Here is a 23,105-nt window from a genome sequence, read left to right on the forward strand (position 1 = left end):
CCAACCACGAGGGAAGGGAAAGACGGGAAGATGGAGCTACGCTAAAGGGAGAGGCAGGAACATCCTGGTCCCCCAGCAGCAGCAACAGCAGTCCCAAGAAAAACAATGACTCGATCCCGGTGGGGGGAAGGCTTTCGAGTTTGTTTCCTGCTTGGCAGTTGATTTCTAACAGCCCCTGGGTCCTCAGTGTGATCAGAGAGGGCCTACTGCTAGAACTCGAATCCTATCCCCCGCGGGGTACGAGTCACCTCCCTACCATCTTGGGAGACCCCAGCTCTAAATTCCGGCATTCTGCAGCTTCTACAGTCAAATGCCATCTCTCGGGTCCCTGTGAAGGAGCAAGGAAGAAGGCATTATTCCAGATTGTTCCTAGTAAGAAAGCCCACAGGGGAGTCGAGAATAATAATAAACCTAAAAGGCCTCAACCGACACATTGCATACCACAAATTCAAAATGGAGTCGGTAAAGACCGCCATTCCTCTAATAGGGCAGTCTTACTTTATGGCAACTATAGATCTGAAGGATGCCTATTTCCACATCCCCATCCATCCTTCCCACAGAAAGTTTCTGAGGTTCGCGGTCCACCAGGGTCAAGAAATAAGACACTTTCAATACAACGTGCTTCCATTTGGGATATCATCTGCTCCTCGAGTATTCTCCAGGATCATGACGGAGGCTGTGTCCAACATCAGAAGTCAGGGCATATGTATTGTACCCTGCCTCGACGACCTACTAATAATAGGAGCCTTCTTCAGGACTCTGGAACTACAGGTGACTCAGACCCTGAGTATTCTCCAGTCGTTGGGATGGATCCCGAACATAAAGAAATCACAGATCCAACCTCCCAGGAGGTGAAATTCTTAGGAATCCTACTGGATTCACAAAATAAAATGTCCTTCCTCCCGGAGGAGCACCAGAGATCCATAATATCAAGGATCTGAGTTCAGGGAACAGAGATCACCGACCCTCAGGTCAGCTATGTCCATACTAGGGTCTATGACCTCCTGTATCCAGTCGGTACCTTGGGCACAGGCCCACTCCAGAACGCTCCAGTCCCATATCTTAAGAAACTGGAATCGGGATCACACCTGTCTGAACAAAAAGGTCCAGACCCCAGGGATAGTGAGAGCCTCGCTGGCATGGTGGATGGACCACAAGAACCTGTGCAGGGGAATCAACTGGTCTCAGACCCCTTTAGTCATGGTAACAACAGATGCCTGCAAAAAAGGCTGGGGAGCTGTAGTGTCTTGTCACCCATTCCAGGGGTTATGGAACCAGAAAGTGAGCGCAAAGTCCTCAAACTTCAGAGAGCTGAAGGCAGTGTAAGAAGCTCTACTGGCAGCAAGACACCTGGTCCGGGGCCAGCACATCAGAGTCTACTCAGAAAATATAACAGTGGCCCATCTCAGGCACCAGGGGGGTACGAGATCCAGCAGCCTGGAGGGCCTCTCAAACCGAATATTTTCCTGGGCTGAAAATCACCTCCGTTCTTTAACGCCAATTCGCCTGAAGGGTACCGCCAATCTCCAAGCAGATTTCCTAAGCAGAAGATGTATCCAGCCTGGCGAGTGGACCCTGAGCAAAATAATCTTCCAGAAACTGGTCGACAGGTGGGGCCTCCCGGAGGTGGACCTATTAGCCTCAGGAGAGAATGCTCAAGTGGAAACCTACTTTTCACTGAACCCCAAGGACAGGTCCCTGGGAGTGGATGCCTTCGCCCACAGGTGGAGGTTCCATCTAGCTTACGCCTTCCCGCCAGTCCCAATCCTTGCCGCAACCCTGAAGAAGATTCGGGACGATCAAACCCCAACCATCCTAGTAGCTCCGTTATGGCCAAAGAGGAGCTGGTACTCTCTGATCACGGAGCTGGTGGTAGACGGACCATTCATCCTACCCATGGAAGACGACCTTCTCTCGCAAGGCCCCCTACATCACCCAAACCTCCGGGGAATGAGGTTGGCGGCCTGGCTACTGAAGCCCAGATCCTGAGGGCCAGGGGCTTATCAGAGGCGGTAATAAAGACCCTCCAGAAATCCCGAAAACTGGTCACTATCGCTATATATAATAAAATATGGAAGAGGTTCTCTTCGTGGTGTCTACCAGACTTGCCTGACTCAGAGAAGCCTAACATTTCTCGTATCCTGGATTTCTTGGAGAGGGGGCTAGAACTAGGTCTAAAACCTACCACATTGAAAGTACAAGTGTCAGCATTAAGTTCTATGTTCGACTGTGACTTGACCAACCACAGGTGGATAAGAAGATTCATGACATTGGCCACTAGACTTCATCCAAAGAAGCTAATAGCGGTCCCAACATGGGACTTGAATGTGGTGCTTCCAGGACTCACTCAATCTCCCTTTGAGCCCTTGTCATCCTGCACGTCTCAGCTCCTCACCTGTAAAGTGGCCTTCCTTGTAGCAATAACTTCAGCAAGGCGAGTAGGAGAGCTCCAGGCGCTCTGTTAGGGAACCCTACCTAACTGTTAGAGATGATTCCATAGTTCTCTCTCTTGACCCATCTTTTCTGCCGAAGGTAGTGTCCGACTTCCATAGGTAACAGAATATAATCCTTCCGTCATTTTGTCAGAACCCAGCAAACCCCAAAGAGGAGGTGTTTCATACGCTGGATGTAAGACGTATAGTTCTCCACTACCTGGAGTGTACCAAACCCTATAGAGTCGACCACAACCTATTTATCCATACCTCTGGCCCAAACAGAGGGAAGAAAGTGGCGAAGAACACCATTGCCAATTGGATTAGAAGGGCTATCTCTGAAGCTTACCTGACGCAAAACATCACTCCCCCTGCTGAAATCAAGGCGCATTCAACACGATCTACCTCTACGTCATGGGCTGAGAGGGCAGGCGCATCTTCAGAGCAGATTTGTAGGGCAGCAACTTAGTCCTCCTTACATACCTTTACTAGACATTATAGATTAGACCTTGTATCCAACAGGGATCTAGTCTTTGGCCGAAAATTTCTTCAAGCCGTTGTCCTCCCTAGTTCAGTATAGGTTGTTATGCCTCCTATGCTGTCGTGGAATGTTGCTAGAGAAAATAGAATTAGGTTTACCGGTAATTCGGTTTCTAGAAACCTTCCACGACACCAGTATTTCCCTCCCTGTATTCTTGGACAAATTCTGAGAATCTTAAAGGTAACCGGTGCTATGGTAATCAGTTGTAAGTCACTGGTGAGAGGGAGGAGGGAGGGACCTTTTATCCTCTCGTGCTTCCTGTCCCCTATTAGGGCGTGGAGACGACCTCCTCCTATGCTGTCGTGGAAGGTTTCTAGAAACCGAATTACCGGTAAGCCTAATTCTATTTTACCTGACAATCCCTCTAATTAGCCAGAGTGAAAAATGCTACAAAGATCTATAACACGACAGCTGATTAATTTCTTTAGGCAGCATGGCATTCCCCTGTTGTGGAGTGCTGGAGAACTGAAAACGTTGCTACTGTTCCCTTCAATTGCGGGAGTACCCAGGAGCAAGACACCCTGTAATCAGTAAGAGGACTTCCTAAAGGAGCAGTTACTTGGCCATGAAAATCGGACCGCAATGCGTGGAATGGCTGGCGGCTCTCCCGACCCAAGCCTGACCATATATGTCTACGTAGCTGTCACATTCTGGTCCGGAGAGCCGCAGCCAGTTTAACCATTGCGGTGTGATTTTCATCCGTTTTATATGGCCATCTAGGTGCGCCCTAGCACAAAGAAATTGTCTACAACAGGAGAACTCAATATTTAGGTGATGTGTGCTGAAACACAATGTGAAATCTTCCTTTCCATTTTCCTATGACATGATCACAGTGCAAACGCTAATAATTTTGTCTTCTGATTTATTTTCTAGAGATCATAGTTATTTATCAGGAAAGTAATTTTGGCACTTTTCTCATAGTATTGATATAGCTATGAACTCTTAGTTTCTCTTTATTTGACAGGACCTGCACAATGCGTCGAGGAGGGTGGCGGAATCGTGCCAGCAGCGATGATGGCTGGGGTGCCTGCGTATGTCATACTTATTATTTTTTCTTGTATATTGGGAGCCTTGACTCTCGTTAGGTTATAGCCATTGGTCAAATACTGATGATTCAAAATGGGTCCAATTTATCTGCATTCCCCTTGTATTCTAGGGATACATTGCGGCTAAGGCCCTGAAATTAGATCAGCAGTTTCGAATAGATGCCCCACTGCAGCAAGAGAAGGACGGAACAGCCACTAGCATCTTTAATGGAGTTTCCATTTATGTGAATGGTTATACAGGTATGGTACTTGTACTCTTGTGGTATATTTTGTAGATGTAAGCCAAGGCCAATTTCCCACCAAATGACCTTTTTGTGCCATTTTATGTAAACTCGCCACCTGGATGCTGTTGAGGCGCAGAAGGGTATCCTCAGGTGGCGAGGTTGAAGGATAATCACTGAAGACACTGAAGTCTGTGTCTTTCCTGCATATTTCTAGATGCAGATCAGTGATTTCATGGGCTTTATTGGTTATCTGTATATGCAGTTGTGCAGAGAAAATACTGATCTGTATGATATAAATTAGATAAATCAGTGCAGTAAAGTAAAACAAAGCAAATGAACACGCTGCCAGAGTCCACATGTACTAGTGTTGGCCAATTTATGTGATACAAACGCTGTAAGCAAGAACGTCGCATGCGTAGGCATTAATACATGTACAGCAAGCATGCAAACATTATCACTGGCCACCATGTCTCTCTTACTTGCCCTATATGGGTTTCTTTAAAACTCCCAAATTTATTTCAGCATTATTATTGCCTATGTACAAGGGAATTGATGTAAATCCACATGCATCAAAACAAGATTCTCTGCTGTCCATAAGAGATCTGGTGGATCACTTAGACTGATCTTGGCAATTTTTAGCAAATCCTTAGTGATCCTTAGCAATCAGCAGGGATGTAAGAAAAAAAAATGTATTAATTATTGATCATTTACAAAATGTGTTTTGTGTCCATATTCCCTTCTGGTATTCATTGATAAGGTAAATAAGAATTTGTATAAGTAGGGGGGGGTCGGATTGTTTCCCTCTGGGTAAGGGTTGCCCACTTTTTTCTGTGCGCTGTCATTGTGCAGGCTTCCTTGTTGTAAATACTGGGCTTTGTTCAGTTTTCCTGTAGCATTGCCATTTCTCTCCTGATGTGAGTGAAGACTATGAATTGCATACAAGTCCTTGTCACTAGGCTGCGCAGAAGCTGCTGCTTGGCTTCATTCACAATTTTGCAGTGGGCAGACTCCGTGTCTCTGTAGTACACGTTCTGCATGCATCAAACACTCGGGTGCCTAGCAACACTCACAAGGCGCATCCTGTGTGTGACTGCTCATACAACCCTCGTATTATGTGCTGCGCCTGGAATATTACAGAACAAAGAAAATCACATCAGGACATAATAAGGAAGCCAACATCATAGTTTACTGTAGCACGTCCATATATACATTTGTGTGAGAAATAGGAATGCTCGTTTCATATATATCTTGAACATAACTGTTGGGTTGTAAACCACTTTTACTGTGTAGTTTTGTAGAAGACAACATGGTATAGTATATATGGATACCACTTGGGGTACGGCCAGATGGAGGAGCACTGACACCACTCTGTTTTTAAATTGGTAGTTAAAAGGGCACATGATTTTGGATGAGGACAGCTTAATCTGAATGTGCTGTCATTACTATTTTTGCTAATGAATGGCTGTGCTGCAAAATCATGCACTTCTTTAACAATTTATGAAGCTGATACATGCCATTGCGTTGTATGGCCTTAGCCTAATAATGGGTTCCAATTCATCCACATAATTGTTTAACTGCTGCATAAAAACAGTATATATACGGTACATCGATGTAGTCTTCAAACAAATATGGGGACCATACGAGTTGAGAGCAGGAAAACGGCAGGTGGCCCACAAGTTTTTTAGTAACACATGCTAAAATGTGTCTATTTGAAACTGGCCAATGTTTAAAGGGAGTCTGCATTTGGTGCCCCTTTGAGTGGCCAAGCATCTTAGTGCACCTTCCTACTTACTTTTTTTTCGATCTATCTACACTATTCTCTGGCTCTAAAGCCAGAGCTGTCAATCAAAGAAGACAGGTTGTAGATGGAGGGAAAACAGGTGGGAAGGTCCTCGTAGATGTTTGGCCACCCCAAGGATGCACTGAATGCTTGCAGTTGGTTTCAAAACTCTTTCTGTGCTGACAGACTCTCTTTAAAAAAAGCCTCCCATCAAAATTTTTATCCTCTTAATACATTGCAATCACCATACTATATAGCACTGTGTGCTCACAATTGCTTATATTGCCGTTCTACTTAGCTAATTCTTCTCTTTTCCATTAGGTGAATGACATCACATGATTAAAAAGTGACTAGCTGAATCCTTCTAAGCTATGTGTAGAAACAGGAGGTCAATTTTCCCTGTATGAGTCATAAGTCACTGCAAAAGTCAGGAGTTGAATAGGGGAATGATAACTGCAGGGAAAACAGACTTCCTGCTTCTACATAGAGCTGAGAAAAGAAAATAATTAACTGGGTAGAAAGGCAAAATGAGCAATTGTAAGTTGTGAAGGATGGCACCAGAGAGATTACACAGAATCCCACCACATATGAAGAACCCGCACCCCGCCTGAGTTCACTATTATGTCCGAGGGGTCACATGGTACGCTCTCCTCACTTGCACCAACATGACATTCCGCACCCCCTGGGGACACACCAGGTCAGCTTGGCACAGTTTTACACAGACAACCCATGTCCACATGGACCCATGGAGGCACTGGGAGCAAGAGGATGTGGCCCACGTAGTCGCTGATGTGGCACCAAACTTGTTTACGACCCTGACAAGCTGGGAGGCCCTTTTCACTACCACAAGTGAAACATTGCCTGGTCATCCTGGTAGGACTGCCACCAGTTCCTCGATAGGTATAAGCCCGGTCCGTTAATGGGATTATATTGGGCCAGAAACCAGCGCTAGTGTCATAGAAAGTTAAACCGAGAACATGGACGTGTAGATTGAGATAAAAGATCATCCCAAGGTTAAATTATATATTTAATCGCCTTAAGGGCACACTAGACAAAACACTATATTCACATTGGTTATACATATACAATGGTCATATATGCAAATACAAATAGTGGTATTGCATAGTATACAAAATATGAGTCCGTTACCAGTCAGAGGAAAGGCCTGGCTTCTGGGAAAGGGGCTGCCACATTGGAGGCTGGTGGTCTCCTCTGTTCCTTCATTTCTTCTCACATAAAATATTGTGACCTCCCCGGAAAAAGGCAATTTGCCATGCTTTACACGAGCATTTAACCCCTTATGCTAACTCCCGTCCTGCCACCTGGGCTGGACCTAAATCTCCTCCCCTTGCATCTATAGTGCCTTGCGAAAGTATTCGGCTCCCTGGAACTTTTCAACCCTTTCCCACATATCATGCTTCAAACATAAAGATACCAAATGTAAATTTTTGGTGAAGAATCAACAACAAGTGGGACACAATTGTGAAGTTGAACGAAATTTATTGGTTATTTTAAATTTTTGTGGAAATACAAAAACTGAAAAGTGGGGAGTGCAATATTATTCGGCCCCTGTAACTTAATACTTTGTTGCAACACTTTTTGCTGCGATTACAGCTGCAAGTCACTTGGGGTATGTCTCTATCAGTTTTGTACATCGAGAGACTGAAATTATTGCCCATTCCTCCTTGGCAAATAGCTCGAGCTCAATGAGGTTTGATGGAGATCGTTTGTGAACAGCTCTTTCCACAGATTCTCGATTGGATTCTGGTCTGGACTTTGACTTGGCCATTCTAACACCTGGATACATTTATTTGTGAGCCATTCGATTGTAGATTTTGCTTTGTTTGTGATCGTTTTCTTGTTGGAAGACAAATCTCCGTCCCAGTCTCAGGTCTTTTGCTGACTCCAACAGGTTTTCTTCAAGAATGGTCCTATATTTGGCTTCATCCATCTTCCCATCAATTTTAACCATCTTCCCTGTCCCTGCTGAAGAAAAGCAGGCCAAAACCATTATGCTGCCACCACCATGTTTGACAGTGGGGATGGCGTGTTCAGGGTGATGAGCTGTGTTGCCTTTACACCAAACATATCGTTTGGCATTGTTGCCAAAAAGTTCGATTTTGGTTTCACCTCACCAGAGGACCTTCTTCCACATGTTTGGTGTGTCTCCCAGGTGACTTGTTGCAAACTGTAAACGACACTTTTTATGGATATCTTTGAGAAATGGCTTTCTACTTGCCACTCTTCCATAAAGGCCAGATTTGTGCAGTGTACGACTGATTGTTGTCCTATGGACAGACTGTCCCATCTCAGCTGTAGGTCTCTGCAGTTCATCCAGAGTGATCATGGACCTCTTGGCTGCATCTCTTATCAGTCTTCTCCTTGTTTGAGATGAAAGTTTAGAGGGACGACCCGGCTTGGTAGATTTGCAGTGGTATGATACTCCTTCCATTTCAATATTATCGCTTGCACAGTGCTCCTTGGGATGTTTAAAGTTTTTTCTTTTTTTTAAATTCGTTTATTAAACCACAAGCAGTTTTACAATACATACATTCAGTGCAAAATGTTAAACCTAGTACAAAATAGATATGTACAATTAGCATGAAGACATGAGGCATAATATGTGCATCGACTGTATGTAAATAAAGCAGACATAATATCAATTGAATCACAATGGTGTTATGTTGTTGTACCAGTAATAGAACCTGCCTGGCTTCTAAACTCTACCGACATCTACTAAAACATTAACTATTCTGCAGCCTGCTTCTATATAGCAAGCAGTTTATTGTGCAACATCTCCGCTCTGCAAGGTAAAGTGAGAGGAGTTCCATCTCTCCCAAATCTTTTTAAATTTACCTGGGCACCCTCTATTCTGATATAGTGTCCTTTCATATGGGATAATCGAATTTACGAGAGTGATCCAGGACCCAAGAGAAGGAGGTGAATTCCCCATCCATCGTAGTGCCAGTATCTTTCGTGCCATGAACAGTGTCTCCCGTAAAAAAAATCCCAACATAATGACCCCACGTCTCCTCATCCCACACTCCAAACAGACATATCAGCGGTTCGAGGGGAACAGGCGTTTGTAGCAAGGATGTTAATAACGACGTCACCCCTCCAGAATTGCACAACAACAGGACAGCACCAGATCATATGAATAAAGTCTGCATCCATTGAATGACATCTCAAACATTCCGATGACGGATATCGGCCCATCTTAAAGAGTCGAATTGGGGTCAAATATGATTGATTAAGAATGTGCAATTGTATCATCCTGTTGTTGGCAGACGGAGACACCCAGATTGGTGACTCCAGAATTTCTTCCCATTCCTCATCCCGTGTATCAGGAATGAGCCTCTCCCATTTCTTCTTAACGGAGTCTATGGCACATTCTGTCCCCACTGACAACATATATGTATATAGAGAGGAGATGAGACCTTGAGGGCCCTGTGACTTGAGGATCCCTATCAAGGGCAGAGACGAAATGGTATCACTCATATCTAAATTTCTCATATGCGATTGAAAAGCTGACCTTAGTTGTAGATAACGGAAAAACTGGGATCTCGGGACACCGCGATTGACTTGTAATTGCTCAAAGGATATTAAAGTACCATGATCGTATAGATCACCCATCGTAGAGACACTGTATTGAACCCAGAACTCTGCAGACGGATGTTCACGCAGCATCGGGGGGTAGTCATTATTCCACAGGGTCATTTCAGCTATAACATCGCCAAATCCAACCACCCCCTTAATCTGTCTCCATATTGAACGTGCCAGACGGAGCAAAGGCAGCAGTCTCGGGACATTTATTTTCCTCATTTCTAAAATACCTAGTGGGCAACTAGTCCCTGCAGCATGAAGAAGATGACTCTCAGAATTCGGGAGGTGGCCTCCAGGCATCCATGTACTTAAGGCCTTGGCCTGTCCAGCTAGATAATATAAAAAGAAATTGGGTAATGCTGCCCCCCTTCCCCTCTTGGGTCTCTGTAGAGTGGTCAACTTTAGTTTAGGCCTGGCTTTCCCCCAAATAAAGGATGTGATTTGGGAATTTAAATGAGCAAAAAAGGATTTGGGCACCACCACCGCACTATGTTGAAGAAAGTAGTTAAGCTTGGGGAGTAATATCATTTTAATTAAATTAATACGTCTGGCTACAGACAATGGAAGCTTACCCCAGATCGCAAATTTACCCCTGACCGTCTCCAGCAGTGGTTGTATATTGAGTTGTAGATCAAATTTACTGCCCTTAGAGATATGAACCCCCAAATATTTGAAACTAGTCACGATGGGCATCAGGGAGAGAGTCTCAAGTCGTGGCATTGGAGCATGGGAAAGAGGCATCAAAGCAGATTTATCCCAATTTATGTAAAGGCCAGAATATTTACTAAATTTATTTATTGTAGTAATCACTCTTGTCAGGGTTTCCTCTGCTTTGTCCATAAATATCACCATATCATCAGCGTATAAGCCTATGGTATCAGTCCGACCCGCTATCTCTATACCAGCGATATCAGGGGATAGTCTTATACGAATTGCCAGCGCCTCAATAGCGAGAGCAAAGAGGGCCGGGGAAAGAGGACACCCCTGACGGGTTCCCCTATGCAATGAAAATGATTCAGATATGGAGCTATTTACGATGACACGGGCCTTGGGCTTCATGTATAAGACATTGACCCAGTTTTGGAATCTTTCGCCAAATCCATATCTCTGCAAACATGCACGGAGAAAAGGCCATTCAAGTGAGTCAAAGGCCTTGGCCGCATCTAGTGATGCCAATGCCCATTCATTATCCGGTACCAGAGAACTATATTGGGCCACTGACTGGACACGTCTGATATTTGTGGAAGTGCTCTTACCCGGCATAAAACCCGTCTGATCAGGGTGTACAAGATCCAATATAACGGTATTTACTCTTTTGGCTAAAATTTTTGTAAAAATTTTATAATCCACATTTACAAGTGATATAGGCCTATACGATCCACAATCCAAAGGGTCCTTACCCTCCTTTTTTAGAACTATTATATTGGCCTCATAAAAAGACTCCGGCATGCATCCCCCCTCCCAAATCCCACGAAACACTGTCAACAAAAGAGGCGCCAGTATATCTTGATATTTTCTATATAACTCCACAGGGAATCCATCCGGCCCAGGGGCCTTCCCGGAGGCCATGCCTTGTATGGCATCCTCTACCTCCTCCAGAGTAAACTCAGCATTCATATAGGCCTGTTGGGAAGGACTTGGCGTGGGAAACTATATCTAACAAATAGTCCAAACACTCTGGGCCATCCACATCTGTCTTAGAATTGTACAATGAGCCATAATAGTCAGAAAAGCACTTTAGTATCTCCTCAGTTGAGGAGACCAACGTACCATCTGAATCACGGATCTGTAGAATTGTGTTGATTGCATTGTGCTGTCGTACTAAGTAGGCCAGAAACTTACTCGCCTGTTTCCCCATCTCAAAATAAGACTGCCGGGCAAAAAATAATTTACGTTTTATCTTAGTGTCCGTGTATTGAGCATATAACCTTTGAGCGGTCAGCCATTCTATCCTATTACTGTTAGATTGATCCAATATATAGGCTGCCTCCGAGTCTTTCAGACGTCGCTCCATCTCGCCATCCTCCTCCAATGTCACTCGCTTAATGTGAGAAATTGTAGAGGATAAACAACCCCGTAAATAGGCTTTAAGAGCATCCCAAAATACATTGATATTTCGGGGTTCGGGGTGGGACGAGACGAAGCAACGTAGCTGATCTATCGTTCTATCAGGGGGTGTTATCAACTTCAGCCAAAAAGGGTTCATCTTCCATGCTATTCTGTTAGTCAATGGCCCATATTTAAGTTTGAGAATGACTGGACTATGATCCGAAACTCCCCTGCTCCCGTGTTTAATGTCCTCCACCCACCCCGCCAAACCGCTGGATCCAAAAATGTAGTCTATGCGAGACAGAGAGCGTTTAGTGGAGGAATGGCAAATGTATTCCCTCGTCTCTGGATGGTGCACTCTCCATAGATCTAGCCACCCACTACCCGCCATGAATTGTGACAGTTGGGATGAGCCCGGGGGGGGGACCCCACCCTGTATTCCATCGCCCAGTCTCAATTTATCAAGATGGCTATGCATGACCAGGTTAAAATCTCCCATACAGATGACATGTGCGTCTGGGTAACTTAAAGCGAAGCTCAATGCCCTCTGGAGAATTGATATATTAGCCGGAGGGGGATTGTAAATACAAAGGATGACATATTTCCGAGAGTCAATCAGCGCATGGACAAACACAAAGCTTCCCTGACCTCCCACCGAACATCCTTATGAATTAACAGAGAAACTCCCCTTGAGTAGCTGGTGTGAAAAGAATGCATAAACCATTGCACCCACGGCTTCTGCACCCACCGAACTGTATCCCTGGTCAAGTGCGTCTCCACTAGGGCCAATATGTGAGGACGGCAATGTCTGACCTGTGAGAAAACCTTAATTTTCTTGCGAGCGGTTTTTATGCCCCTCACATTCCAGGTCATACAAATCAGCTCAGAACCCATTACCATCCATTCAAATATGGTGTATAATGGCGCCCGAGCCAGGTGCAGAGAGTCCACACAGATAGCAGAATTTGACGTAGGCTGCAGCCTCTATCTAAACAACAACAAACATAAAAAAAACTTTAAAAAAAGAAAAAGCAATGCAGGAACCTAGTAACATAGGCGTACAGTCTTACGCCCCCAACAGAAAATGAATAAGGGGATACCATCACTGAGCACAGTGTCCGGTATAGCTGGTATCTGGGAACTCGCCGGGAGAGCTCCAATTAGACCTTTGGTTGAAAGGATCCGAAATAAGTCGCCGCAGCCATTCAGTCGCCTCCGCCGGATCCGTAAAGGATCCGAAATAAGTCACCGCAGCCATTCAGTCGCCTCCGCCGGATCCGTAAAAAATACAGAAGAACCCTCATGGACAACTCGGAGCCGGGCTGGATATATCATAGAATATACAATGTTCCTGTCTCTGAGCCGCTTCTTCACCTCGAAGAACTGCGCCCGCTGTTTCTGCAGCTCCACGGAGAAGTCTGGAAAGATGGAAATGACAACATTATTGAATTTAATAGGACTTTTCAGGCGTGCCAGGCGTAAGATGGTGTCCCTGTCCTTGCAGTTGAGCAGGCGTGCCAGGAATGGTCGAGGTGGGGCCCCCGGAGGCAGGGGTCTGGTAGGGACCCTGTGAGCTCTTTTAACGGCGAATAATGAGGAGAATTCGTCCCCTAAGGAGGTCTTAAGCCAATCCTCTAGAAACTGCTCAGGATGCTGACCCTCCGAGCGGTCAGGCAGCCCAACAATACGTATATTATTCCTGCGCATTCTGTTTTCTAAATCATCCGCCTTTTGCTTCCAGGCATTCATGGAGCCCGCCACCTTCGTTAATTTAGCCTCCATAGGTGTAATGGTATCTTCCACCCTGGACACCTTCGTTTCCACCTCCGTAATGCGTCCCTTTATGGCCTGCATATCCTGACGGAGTCTCCCCACCTCCGTATAAACATCCTCAATTTTCTCTGTCAGGGACGTCCTGGTCAATGAGAGAGCCTGCATCAACTGCGCAGACGCTTGTTTAAGGGTCAATTCTTCCTGATCCGTCTCCTCCTCTCCCCCAGAAGGGCGATTTTTGCACTGAACTTGAGAGGATGTGCTCCTACTGTGCCGTGCACTTTCAGTGTGGTCAGGTCTAGCAAACTCCTTTAATTTTTCCGCCGCTCCCGGCCCCTTAAGTCTGCTCATGATTGTCTGCAGTGTGGCTGATAAAACAAATTAAGGTGTGCAATCCAGGTATTGCCCACTACAGATGGGTATCACAGCGGGCTGGTAACAGTTAATTGTGAATCAAGCTACAGAGGGACGTTTGAGGGATTACCAGGGCAGCAGCTAGGTACAGTCCAGATGATCTTTATGGCCCGGGGAGGGAGGGGGTCCCATGGAGGCAGCTGCAGTGGGGGAGGGTGCACAAAGCCTCCCTTAATAATGGCGCCAGCCGGCAGTGAGTGGATGGGCAGAGAGGGATACCGAGCAGGGGCCCGTTTCCCAGGGCACTCACTTCACGATCCCCCGGATTGTCAATCAAATCTCCTCTCTCCCCGGCGGCGGTGCAGCAGTAGGAAGCCGGTGCTGCAGCTCTCAGCAGTTGAGCTGCGCGCCCAAGATGGCCGCCGCCTCGTGGGAGAGCCAGCCGCCCGCTCTTATCTCCCCCGTCGCCCGCTCTCAGGATCCGTCTCCCAACCTGCCACAAAGCGCCCAAGGGGTCCCAGCGTCCGAGGGAGGTCCAGCCAGCAGCAGGTGAGCCGCCAGAAAAAGGTCTAGGGACCAGGATATGGCAGGATTATGCGGAGCTCTCCTCACCAGCGTCCTCTCCCTCTCACGGCATAGCCACGCCCCCGATGTTTAAAGTTTTAGAAATCATTTTGTATCCAAATCCGGCTCTAGACTTCTCCATAACGGTATCACGTACTTGCCTGTTGTGTTCCTTGGTCTTCATGATGCTCTCTGTGCTTCAAACAGAACCCTGAGACTATCACAGAGCAGGTGCCTTTATACAGAGACTTGATTACACACAGGTGGATTATATTTATCATCATTAGTCATTTAGGACAACATTAGATCATTCAGAGATCCACAATGAACTTCTGGAGTGAGTTTGCTGCACTGAAAGTAAAGGGGCCGAATAATATTGCACACCCCACTTTTCAGTTTTTGTATTTCCACAAAAATTTAAAATAACCAATAAGTTTCGTTCAACTTCACAATTGTGTCCCACTTATTGTTGTTTCTTCACCAAAAATTTACGTTTGGTATCTTTGTTTGTGGGAAAAGGTTGAAAAGTTCCAGGGAGCAGAATACTTTTGCAAGGCACTTGTAGCAGCTAAAAACTTCAAAACCTAAAATGGATGGTTTGGTGCCATCCAGCCGGGTCTTTGCTACGTGTGGAGACCAAACTTGGCTTCACTACCAGCCTCCTACTAGCCATTCTACGTATCGCTCCACCCTGGGGTGCTAGAACAGATTGAGAACCTGAAAGGAGTTCACCATGTTCTGGAGATCTTGGAAATATACACGATGTACAGCTGGGACATATAGTATGTCCATACTTCCCTGTGGAATTTTGTTTCTAGAATGTTCTACAAGGTTTCTTTGACAGCTTGAATTCAGCATGACTCTGTAGTTCAAGCAAGCCTTTGAGACACTCAGCCTTTTGAGGCTTGACCACCTGCCGAGCTAGGTGCCAGCTTTCTCCTTGAGGCTTTTAGAATGCTTGATGACCTACTGAGCCAGGTTTCCTGTCCCTGCTGCACAAAGGAAAGGGGTTTTATAATCCCAGGCCAAATAGGATACAAATAACTGACATGAAATATCTCCAATATTCTTCACATAAGTACACAGTGCTTTATAATATGATGACTGCAATATATTTAGATAAAATCTTTGTTGGGAGTGCTTCTTTAAGTGTGGGGAAATGTTTAACCATATCCACACATTTTCTGCATTGCAATAATCTGTATAGAATCAGATGCATGTTTCGTTCTTTTGGGTTTGTCGCTGATGCTAATTTTCAGAATTTTATTAATTCAGATGGGGGTATTTTTGGTGCCAGAAGTGGATGCACATAAAACATACAGTAAGGGTTGGACCATTGATTGAATGACTACCTCTTTTATCTTCACCTCCTATAACATTAAAAACCACATTGCAGTGCTGGTACCATCAAATAGCGGACCCCAGTGGCGGCCTAGTGGATCCCATCACGTTCCACACAGGTGTTTTTTTCCTTAATATGAAAGTGTTGGATACTTGCTGCTCATGCATGTAAGGATCCAGGATCCCAGTTGAGCTTTTATGTTTTCTGGAGTTGTTCTTTTTGTTTTCTTCCCAAGACCAAATGTTACACACCTAACATTAATATACACGTTAAAAGATGTAATTTATGTGTTGTTACAGATCCAACAGCAGACCAACTAAGACATCTAATGATGCTTCATGGAGGCCAATTTCATGTTTACTATTCACGTTCTAAAACAACCCACATTATTGCAACTAATCTCCCAAATAGCAAAATCAAAGAGCTGAAAGATGAGAAAGTGGTCCGTCCTGAGTGGATAACAGATAGGTAAGGTAACTTTATTTCCCTTGTATGCACCAATCTGGAAAGCTAGTAAAAACACAGCCAAGTATTGAGTGGTATCTGTACAAGAGGTAGCATCTTGATTTGCATTTTAACGTTAAAAAAGGGTCTCAAAATGGTATTCCAACCTTAGATATTTTATAGCATATGCACAGCATAGTCTGTAAATGTCTGGAGAGATGTGGGTCTCCCCTCTTGTCCCATCTGTTGAGGAGACTGCTGGCTGCCATATCCAGGTTGAAAACTAATAAGGGTTGGAACACAAGTGGAAGTCAAAAGAATCAGCAAAGCTGTGATGAGAGTGAATGGAGAGACCTACACAAATGCATGCCCACCCCTTCATTCATTCTTCAACTGAAGATACTATCTGGCAGTGATTTGGGACAAGAGATGATTGGGATCCCTATTCTGGAGGTCAGAGCAGGTCTCACAGATGCTTCCTACATCTATCATACACTTAAGGGGGTTTTACACTAGCGATATTGCCAGCGATATCGCTATAAGCGTCACCGATTTTTTTGACGCAGCAGCGATATTGCTAGCGATATCGCTATGTGTGATATTTGCCTCCGACCGCCTCCCCCGCTGTCTGTCGCTGATCGCGCGAGATCGGCCGGGTCCATTTCTCGGCGGGCGCTTCCTGCTGGCGCCGACGAGCGACGTGTGGACGCAGGCGGGAGGACGTCAGCATCGCTGCGTGTGAAAGGTAAGTAACGACTGCTGCTGCATCGCTAGTGAGATCTGCCTGTTTGGCAGCTCGCTAGCGACCATTTAGGGTCATATCGTGGTCGGATCGCTGGTGCATCCCTAAATGTAAAGGGGCCTTTAGACACATCCTGTGGCTATAACATAAATGGCTCAGCATACCATGTCTTGACCGTGGGGTTAGCTTAGCTTGTCTATACATCCACTTTTCTCCCAATGTACTCAAAGCGTGTCTTGATTTGTCTGCACTGTATTTGGCTCATACTGCTTCAAAATATCTGTAATTATTCGGGAATCAAAATATCGATCATATGATGAAAACTACATAAGGCTGTGTGCACACGCTGCGGATTTTGCTGCGGTTCCGCAGCGGTTTTGGCCGTTGTTTTTGCTGCGGTGTACAGTACCATGATTCCCTATGGGAATCAAAAACCGCAATGCAGACGGTGCGGAATTTTCCGCGCGGATTATCTGCGGTTTTCAATCTGCAGAAAGTATTAACATGTCAATTCTTTCTGCGGATTCTGCTGCGGTTTGCCATCTCTTCCATTGAGGAGATGAAAAACCGCAGAGCAATCCGCAGGTAAAACCGCAGGTCTTTTGACCTGCGGTTTCACCTGCGGATTTTGCAAAATCTGCGCTGATGAATCCGCACCTAAATTCGCAGCGTGTGCACACAGCCTAATGGTTGATGGTGTCCGTTGTTATTGACGCTGTTTCAATATGAAGCAACCACTAGACATTCATGGTATAGTTACAAGCAATTTACTTTTTTTTTTTTTTTTTTAAACAGCGTCAAAGCTGGACATCTTCTTTCTTACGTACCCTACCAGCTTTATACAAAGCAGTCCAGTGTTCAGAAGAGCTTGAACTTCACTTCCAAATGCAAGCCAGAAGACCCATTCCCCAAAAACAGCAACCAGAAGTTGTAAGTAATGCTAGCAATTAGTAATGAAGATTGTACGTAGTAAAAGGAGCTGTGGTAATGTACTTTTTTCACATAAAGGCAACCTGTCCTACACTTTCCTTCGTCACAGATTGGGTTGCCAGTGTCACATCACTTGTGAAGCTTTGTTGCCAGCACTCTTTACGCCCCACTTTTTATAAAATGCCAGATAATTGCTGCTAAAAGCTGCTGCCTTGATTAATGCTGTCATAACGTTACACAGCTGTGGCCCCGCATGTCACAATGCCAGCAAAGACTACTTGATGGAATAGATGAGCAGAGTATTATTACATAATTTACAATTATCAATTTTAGCCCCTTAGTGACAGAGCCAATTTGCAGCTTAATGACCAGGCCAATTTTTAAAATTCTGACCACTGTCAATTTATGAGGTTGTAACTCTAAAACGCTTTAACGGATCCCGCTGATTCAAAGATTTGTTTTCTCGTGACATATTGTACTTTGTTAGTGATAAAATTTATTCAATATGGCATGCGTTTATTTCTGAAAAAAAATGGAAATATGGTGAAAACGTTTAAAATTTCACAATTTTCAAACTTTTAATTTTTAGGCCCTTAAATCAGAGAGAGATGTCATACAAAATAGTTAATAAATAACATTTCCCACATGTCTACTTTACATCAGCACTATTTTTTTTGTTAGGAAGTTATAAGGGTTAAAAGTTAACCAGTGATTTCTCATTTTTACAACCAAATTTACTAAACCATTTTTCTTAAGGACTACCTCACATTTGAAGTGATTTTGAGGGATCTATATGACAGAAAATACCCCAAAGTGACACCATTCTAAAATCTGCACCCCCCACCCCCCAAGGTGCTCAAAACCACATTCAAGAACTGAAGCAATGTGAAAGGAAAAAATGAACTTTTTTTTTTTATTTTCACAAATGTAAAAAGAGAAAATGAACCATAAAATTTGTTGTGCAATTTCTCCTGAATATGCCGATACCCCATATGTGGGAGTAAACCACTGTTTGGGCGCACGGCAGAGCTCGGAAGGGAAGGAGCACCGGTTGACCTTTTCAACGCAGAATTGGCTGGAATTGAGATTAGATGCCATGTTACGTTTGGCAAGCCCCTGATGTGCCTAAACAGTGGAAACTCCCCAATTCTAACTCCAACCATAACTGTAACCACAAACCTAACCCCAATACACCCCTAACCCTAATCCCAACCGTAACTATAACCCTAGCCACAAACCTAACGCCAATACACCCCTAATCCAAACCCTAACCGTAATCCCAACCATAACCTTAGCTCTAACCCTAAGTTTAGCCCTACTCACTTTAGCCTAACCCTAACGTTAGCCCAACTCTAACCCTAATGGAAAAATGGAAATAAATATTTTTTATTTCATTATTTTTCCTTAACTAAGGCGGTGATAAAAGGGTATTTTATTTACTACTGGCTGAAGAGCCCGGTGCTGCCCGGGCATAGTAACTAACTGTAGTTAGTTATAACAAATTATAATTATCCTCCATCCCATAGTCCCGTGCCCATATACCCATCATACATATCCACGATCCCATCGGCCCGTGCCCATATACCCATCATACATATCCTCCATCCCATAGTCCAGTGCCCATATACCCATCACACATCCTCCATCCCATAGTCCCATGCCCATATACCCGTCATACATATCCTCCATCCCATAGTCCAGTGCCCATATACCCATCACACATCCTCCATCCCATATTCCCGTGCCCATATACCCGTCATACATATCCTCCATCCCATAGTCCCGTGCCCATATACCCGTCATACATATCCTCCATCCCATAGTCCAGTGCCCATCCTTCATCCCATAGTCAACTATTATGACATCATAATGAGCGGCGGGGCTTGCAACCTATGATGACATCAGCGTCACCATGGCAACCATTGTGACATCATGAGGGGCGGGGCTTGATACGCGCACACTTTTTCCCCAGTATGTAGATAGGGGCAAAATTGTTTGGTGAATTGGAACGCGCGGGGTTAAAATTTCGCCTCACAACATAGCTTAGGACACTCTCAGGGTCCAGACGTGTGACTGTGCCAAATTTTGTGGCTGTAGCTGCGACGGTGCGGATATAGGGTCTATCACAGTGATCAAAATGAACCAATAGGGAAAATTTCCTATTCTTGCCGGGTGGCGGGCGCACTGCGCATGCACCTGCCATTTTGTCCCGGAAGAAGACGCCAGGGAACATCACGGGGGCATAGAGGGGCTCCTGAGGTAGCGGGGGGGGGACCTATTTCTCACTCCTCTGATGTGATCAGAGAGAGAAAGTAAATGGCAAAGCGGACTTTTTTTTTTTTTGCGGTTGCCGTTATACTGTTGTTAATGACAAGCGCAACGCCGGGGTCGGTAAAAGCCAACCCGAATCATCTTCTCTGAGGTCTCGGCTACCCCCGGCAGCCAAGACCCTGGAGAAATTCTGTCACTGGGGGGCGCTATAACCTTAAACCTCAGCGCTGATAAAAAAGCGGCGCTGTGGTTTAAGTATCCTTAACTGCAGCCGTGAAAAGGTGTATCGGCGGTTAAGGGGTTAAAGAACCAGATAAGCCCTTTAAGGCCGGGATCCACATGCGAGAAACACGGCTGAGTCTCGCATGTTAATACCCGGCACTGCCACCAGCACTCTGGAACGGAGCGTTCAGCTGCATGTAATGCTATGCGGCTGCACGCTCCACTCCCGAGTGCTGGCGGCAGTGCCGAGTATTAACATGCGAGACTCTGCCGTGTTTCTCCCATGTGTGGTCCTGAACTTAGTGTGGGATTGTGTTCCGGCTTGGTAATGAAATTCTAGCGTTCTTATGCTTTGTTTGTTTGGTTCCTCCTTAGAAGCCATTCTACGGAAAGCGCCATTCAGGCAAATGGAACGAATGGTTGGGAAGAAGATTGTGAGAAGTCTGAAGAGGATAAAGAGGATGGTTTAGAAGATTTTTCTGATTATACTATTGAACAGAACTGCAAAGACAGCACTGTTGTCATTAATGGACACAACTGTAGCCCTAATGGTGCCTTAAAGCCGCTGGATATCTCAGTGCATTCAATTAACTCTTCTACAAGTAGGCTTCAGTCATTGAGTCAGCAGGAAAAGCCTAATGTAGGCTGTACAGACTGCACTTTAGAGCAATTACAACCAAACAATGGACACCTAGATATTTCATTGGATCTTCACAGGACCGAATCAAGCTCAGCCTCCTCATATTTGCACAATAAAACTAAACTCAATGGTGCTCACCACTTGCTCCAGGGGCCTTCAAGCACAAAAAGCACCTCCATACACTTGCTTAGTAAGGCAGCTTCTCCACAACTGCCTAAAACCACAGACTCAAATTTTATTTCAGACTTTTATTCTCACTCTAGACTGCATCATATATCGACATGGAAGTGTGAGTTCACAGAGTTTGTTCGTGAGCTACAAAGTCAATATAATGGCAGCTTTCCAGGTCGGGAAAGGTTAAAAAGAATGAAGACAGGTAAAATGCAGTATTAAATATTTTGTGGCGTTCTTGTGCTTTGGATATATTACTCTGTATACTTGTTTCCTTTGTAGTCAACTGCTTAAAGGGGTTTTATCACAATTAAAAATCCATCCCATTTAAGTGATCTGGGAAATACACTTTTCATATAGAATTAAATTCTAGAAATGCCCCCTTTTTCTATATCTGGCGAACCGATGTAGCCTGATCACTGGTCATATAGTTTGCTTCTAATCGCATAGTTTCTGCAAACTTTTGCTGTGGCTGAGTGCGCGCAGATGACATCTGTAGGTGAGTGCACCTATCACATGGTCCCAGGTAATAATAGTGGTATTTATTAAGCTGGGACATGTACAAACATGCAGACAACACAAAGTGACACATAGTTCAACAGTTACAGGAGGAGTGAGAGCCCTGCTTACAATCTGTAAAGATATAGGTGAACACAATAGGTAAAAGTGCTGGTTATATATAGTCCAGCCTCCATGGATGCATGGATGATGTGGACAAAGTTGAATAGGATGGACTAGATTCTGAGGAAAATGTAGAAAGAGGGAACAGGGGAGAGTTAGGTTGGTGAACTGAAATGATAAGCTTGTCAAAAGAGATGTCAAATCACGCTTCAAAACGTAGGGGCTTGGTATTAGTCGGATTGGCCAGGGTAGTGCATTCCAGAAAACTGACGCAGCATGAGAGAAGTCTTGGAGATGCAAATGGGAGGTTAGGATTATGGAGGATATTAGTCTTAAATTAGTTGCAGTGCGGAAAGCACGGATAGGCCGGCGTCACACTAGAGAGAAATTCGGACGAGTGAGAGGCGCTAAAAACGCATTGCACACGGACCAATGATTCTCTTATCGGTTAGCTCCCATCAGCCGTATATTTCTCACGTATATTTTACGGGCCGTGCCAATCGCAGCATGTCAGCGTACTACGCCCGTAGTACGCCAATGAAAGTCTCTGGGTGCGCAAAAAAAACGCATTACATACGGACCACATGTGTGACATGCGAGAAATACGCACCCGGTGTCCTTTAGAAAAGCCGGCAATTCAGTGCGCTATACAGTAAAATCACACTGACAGGTTTAATAAAGAAATGAAAGAATAGCTATATACACATGTCATCGAGACACACACATATTTATTCCAAAAAAAGGCAGCACTCCATAGTAACTTTTTTCAAAGTGGTAGGTGAGTTTTATTCAGCCCACATATCAAGGCAACTTTTCGGCTCAACTGAGCCTTTCTCAAGCAGTGGGTGTTACAAAAAAGTGTCTTTTTAGGCTAAGTGCAGACGTACTTTTTTGCCCTGTGGATTTTTCCGCGCAGAATTGAAGAAATCCGCAGGTCAAATGACCTTCATTTTTCCTGCAGATTTCTTCCTGTTTTTTTGCGGTTTTTGTGCGGTTTTCCCCTGCGGATTTGGAGAATGGAGCAGGTGGAAAACCACACAAAAGTAGTGAAATGCTGCATATTTTGAACCACAAGAAAACCGCGCGGAAAAATCCGCACAGCGTTTTTTTTGATTAACATGCTACTGTACATCACAATGCGGATATGCAGCGTTTCTGCGCGGTAAAGTCTGCTGCGGATCCACTGGAAATCTGCATCGTGTGCACATGGCCTTATAGACCATATAACAATCTCTCAATTGTCAATCATTTTACAATACAAGAAATTACAATTCAGTGCATACAATTTCTTTCATTATAGTCAATAGGCTCCATATGTGCAGCAGTGCAAAAAGTGCTTTGTGCTCATTACAATCT

The 23,105-nt window shown here is 44.8% G+C and overlaps 1 protein-coding gene across 3 annotated transcripts in view; it reads left to right on the plus strand.

Annotated features, from left to right (window-relative positions):
* Nucleotides 1–23,105, plus strand: part of REV1 (REV1 DNA directed polymerase) — a 120,433-nt gene that overhangs the window by 14,880 nt on the left and 82,448 nt on the right. For all 3 annotated transcript variants that reach the window (XM_073590528.1, XM_073590527.1, XM_073590526.1), the window contains exons 2-6: nucleotides 3,938–4,004; nucleotides 4,130–4,259; nucleotides 16,008–16,176; nucleotides 17,690–17,824; nucleotides 20,693–21,333. In XM_073590528.1, the coding sequence (XP_073446629.1) occupies nucleotides 3,948–4,004; nucleotides 4,130–4,259; nucleotides 16,008–16,176; nucleotides 17,690–17,824; nucleotides 20,693–21,333 (1,132 nt within the window). In that variant the 5' untranslated portion in view covers nucleotides 3,938–3,947. The remainder of the gene's footprint in view (nucleotides 1–3,937; nucleotides 4,005–4,129; nucleotides 4,260–16,007; nucleotides 16,177–17,689; nucleotides 17,825–20,692; nucleotides 21,334–23,105) is intronic.

The sequence above is a fragment of the Dendrobates tinctorius genome, unplaced genomic scaffold (genome assembly GCF_039654945.1).
Source record: "Dendrobates tinctorius isolate UK_male_01 unplaced genomic scaffold, ASM3965494v1 ptg000117l, whole genome shotgun sequence".
Classification (NCBI taxonomy): domain Eukaryota; kingdom Metazoa; phylum Chordata; class Amphibia; order Anura; family Dendrobatidae; genus Dendrobates; species Dendrobates tinctorius.